At 33.0% G+C, this 2,500-nt stretch overlaps 1 protein-coding gene across 2 annotated transcripts in view; it reads left to right on the top strand.

The window, feature by feature from the left end:
* The first annotated feature begins 2 nt into the window (after positions 1-2).
* The window catches only part of LOC125041925 (protein polybromo-1-like), a 56,343-nt gene continuing 53,845 nt past the window's right edge, over positions 3-2,500 (top strand). The window contains exons 1-2 of one of the 2 annotated variants that reach the window (XM_047637326.1): positions 3-226; positions 582-745. In XM_047637326.1, the coding sequence (XP_047493282.1) occupies positions 125-226; positions 582-745 (266 nt within the window). In that variant the 5' untranslated portion in view covers positions 3-124. The remainder of the gene's footprint in view (positions 227-581; positions 746-2,500) is intronic. The other variant, XM_047637327.1, reaches the window with a different exon arrangement.

Here is a 2,500-nt window from a genome sequence, read left to right as displayed (position 1 = left end):
GAATGTATGTGTATTTGTAGGAGTTTGTCTTTTGAGTAATTGAATATTAATCTCAAATTCACAGTCTTTTCCATTTAATGTCGGAGAACGTGTCAAGTTAATAGAGCGTGATGAACCTCTTGAAATGAAGCGTGTGGATTCTATATTTAAGGAAAGAATTGAAAGACACAAGGAAGAATTGGCAGAGCTTGATGAAGAAACGAAGCTGATCAGGCGTTCTTTACCAGTAAGTATGGGATCTTTTGATGTTCAGGTTATTCAGAGCTCTTAAACCTTTCATACTGTATATCCATTCAGTTCATATTTTTTTTATAGTGCTACATTTGTTTTGCTCATTAAGTTGTAGCCTGAAATTGCTTATTCAGTTACCAATTGGTGAAATAAGATATTTTCAGTAGACCTCATTAGACATTTCCATCAAAGAGAGAAAATCACAGCAAATATTTACAAAACAAAAACATGATAAACATGACTTTCTTTTACATTTAGTAAATAAATGAAAATGATGAGTTGGTTCAAAGTCTAAAATAGGATTATGGGAAATACAACTAAACTGCAATTTTTTTGTTTGTTTTTTTCAGAATGTAGTTAAATCACAACCTGATGGTGTATCAGGTCACACATACTATGAACAATACAACATTTCTTCTGGCACAGTCAAATTGGGAGACTTTGTGTATGTTAAAGGAAGAGACACTGCAAAGAAATCAATTCGCCAGATCTGCCAGTTATGGGTCACAGTTGAGTACGTATTGAATTGAATATTTCTGTTTCCCCTCTTCTCTCTTCATATATAGATGCTGTATTTGTTATGATCATGTAATTCACTCCTTCATTATTAATATATTTAGGTGAAAATAGAACAAAAGTGTGAGAAAAAAAAGAAAGCCATAACATAAAATTGTGGTTAAATAGACACAGTGCACACCAATTTATGTTATCTATAACCCAGTCTGTTACTTTATTTTTCCATCTGTCATCCTGTCTCCTACATATATGACTTGCCCATTGCATAAATGTGTGTGTGTGCGTGCTTGCGTGCGTGCGTGCGTGCGTGCGTGCGTGCGTGCGTGCGTGCGCCATATCGAAATGGCAACACCAATGAAGGTGAGGCAGTATGTCCCCCTTCTTTCAATACAATAATTTTCAGTATAGCAGCATATTTCTTGAAACAGAAAATGCTTCATTCTTTAAACTTTTATGTATGGCAGCTAAATCAAGTAAAATTCTTTGTAAAAATTGTTGATTCCTTTGTAAATGCCTCTCATGGGCTGTGGCCACAGCAACTAGTAGCAGTTAATCAAACTAATGAAGGCTTTTTTTCTTTCACCACCAAACACTGATCAAATAAATAGAATATAATTTGGATACAAAACTTCGATAGGGTTATAATGAATATAGATGTTTTTTTGTTGTTTTTTTTTTGTGTGTGTGTGTGTGTGTGTGTGTGTGTGTGTGTGTTTTAATGTCTATGGAACTATTAAGTCAATACTTGGTACTGAGGACTGAAACCATATGTGTAATTTGTTTCTAATGCTAAAATCTCAATAGTTTTCACTATTAGTATTCCATTAGTCATGTTTCTCTGACGAGTTACATCCACATTCGAACAGCCTAGTGAGAAAATACACTTTTGCGTGTTTTAACTCCTTCAACCACTAGCTGGGTGATTCCAAAGAAGATGAATATGAAAAGTCTAAGAACCCACTCCTAATGCATTTGCTGTATGATATCTGATATCTTGAAGAAGAAGAAAAAAAAAAAAAATTCCTTCTGATGAAGTGGGCAGTTCATCTCGCACTATACTTTTGTCACTTATTAAATATTTATTTCCTTTTTTTTGTGAGGGCACACCCGGCTACAGTATATTGTAGATAAAAATGGCATACTAGTGTTTTGTTACATAATAAAAGTTTTCATATATTATGGTCATATGTTTTTGAATTGATGAAATGACTTGTTTTCTTTGAGGCAAATCTAGAACATTGATTCAATAAACAGAAAATTTGCTGTTATTATTTTAGAGCAAAAGAAAGCAAAACTGTAGTAGGGCTACAATGACTGTGTTCGTGTGCGTATGTGCTGAGGAACTGAAGTCGTCAAATATTTTATTTAGAATTACTGGTTTTATAGTTGATACGCAGTTTGAATCCTTTCTCATGCAGAATATGATAGCATGTAGTTGACAGAAAAAAAAAGATATATATATCAAATATATACATATACATAAGTATATTTTTTTCTATTTTTCTTTGCCCAGGGACTCAGTAAATTGAATAATTGGAAGGATGCTTTTTAATTTTGAAGATATTTTTACTGTCGGTTTATTTGTAAAAAGAAAAATGGTAAAAAATGTTGAAAAGAAAGACTAATACAGGGGCAGTCATACTTGTAATAAGAACAATCTATCATTATTCAAAACCTTGTCTAAACCCCGGTACAGAGATGACCTGTTTATTTGTTTCTTTCATAACACTTTCCAACCTTTTAGCATAATCTG

The sequence above is a fragment of the Penaeus chinensis genome, chromosome 31 (genome assembly GCF_019202785.1).
Source record: "Penaeus chinensis breed Huanghai No. 1 chromosome 31, ASM1920278v2, whole genome shotgun sequence".
Taxonomy (NCBI): domain Eukaryota; kingdom Metazoa; phylum Arthropoda; class Malacostraca; order Decapoda; family Penaeidae; genus Penaeus; species Penaeus chinensis.
The sequence above is the reverse complement of the archived record's forward strand: the minus strand, read 5'-3'. Positions and strand labels throughout refer to the sequence as shown.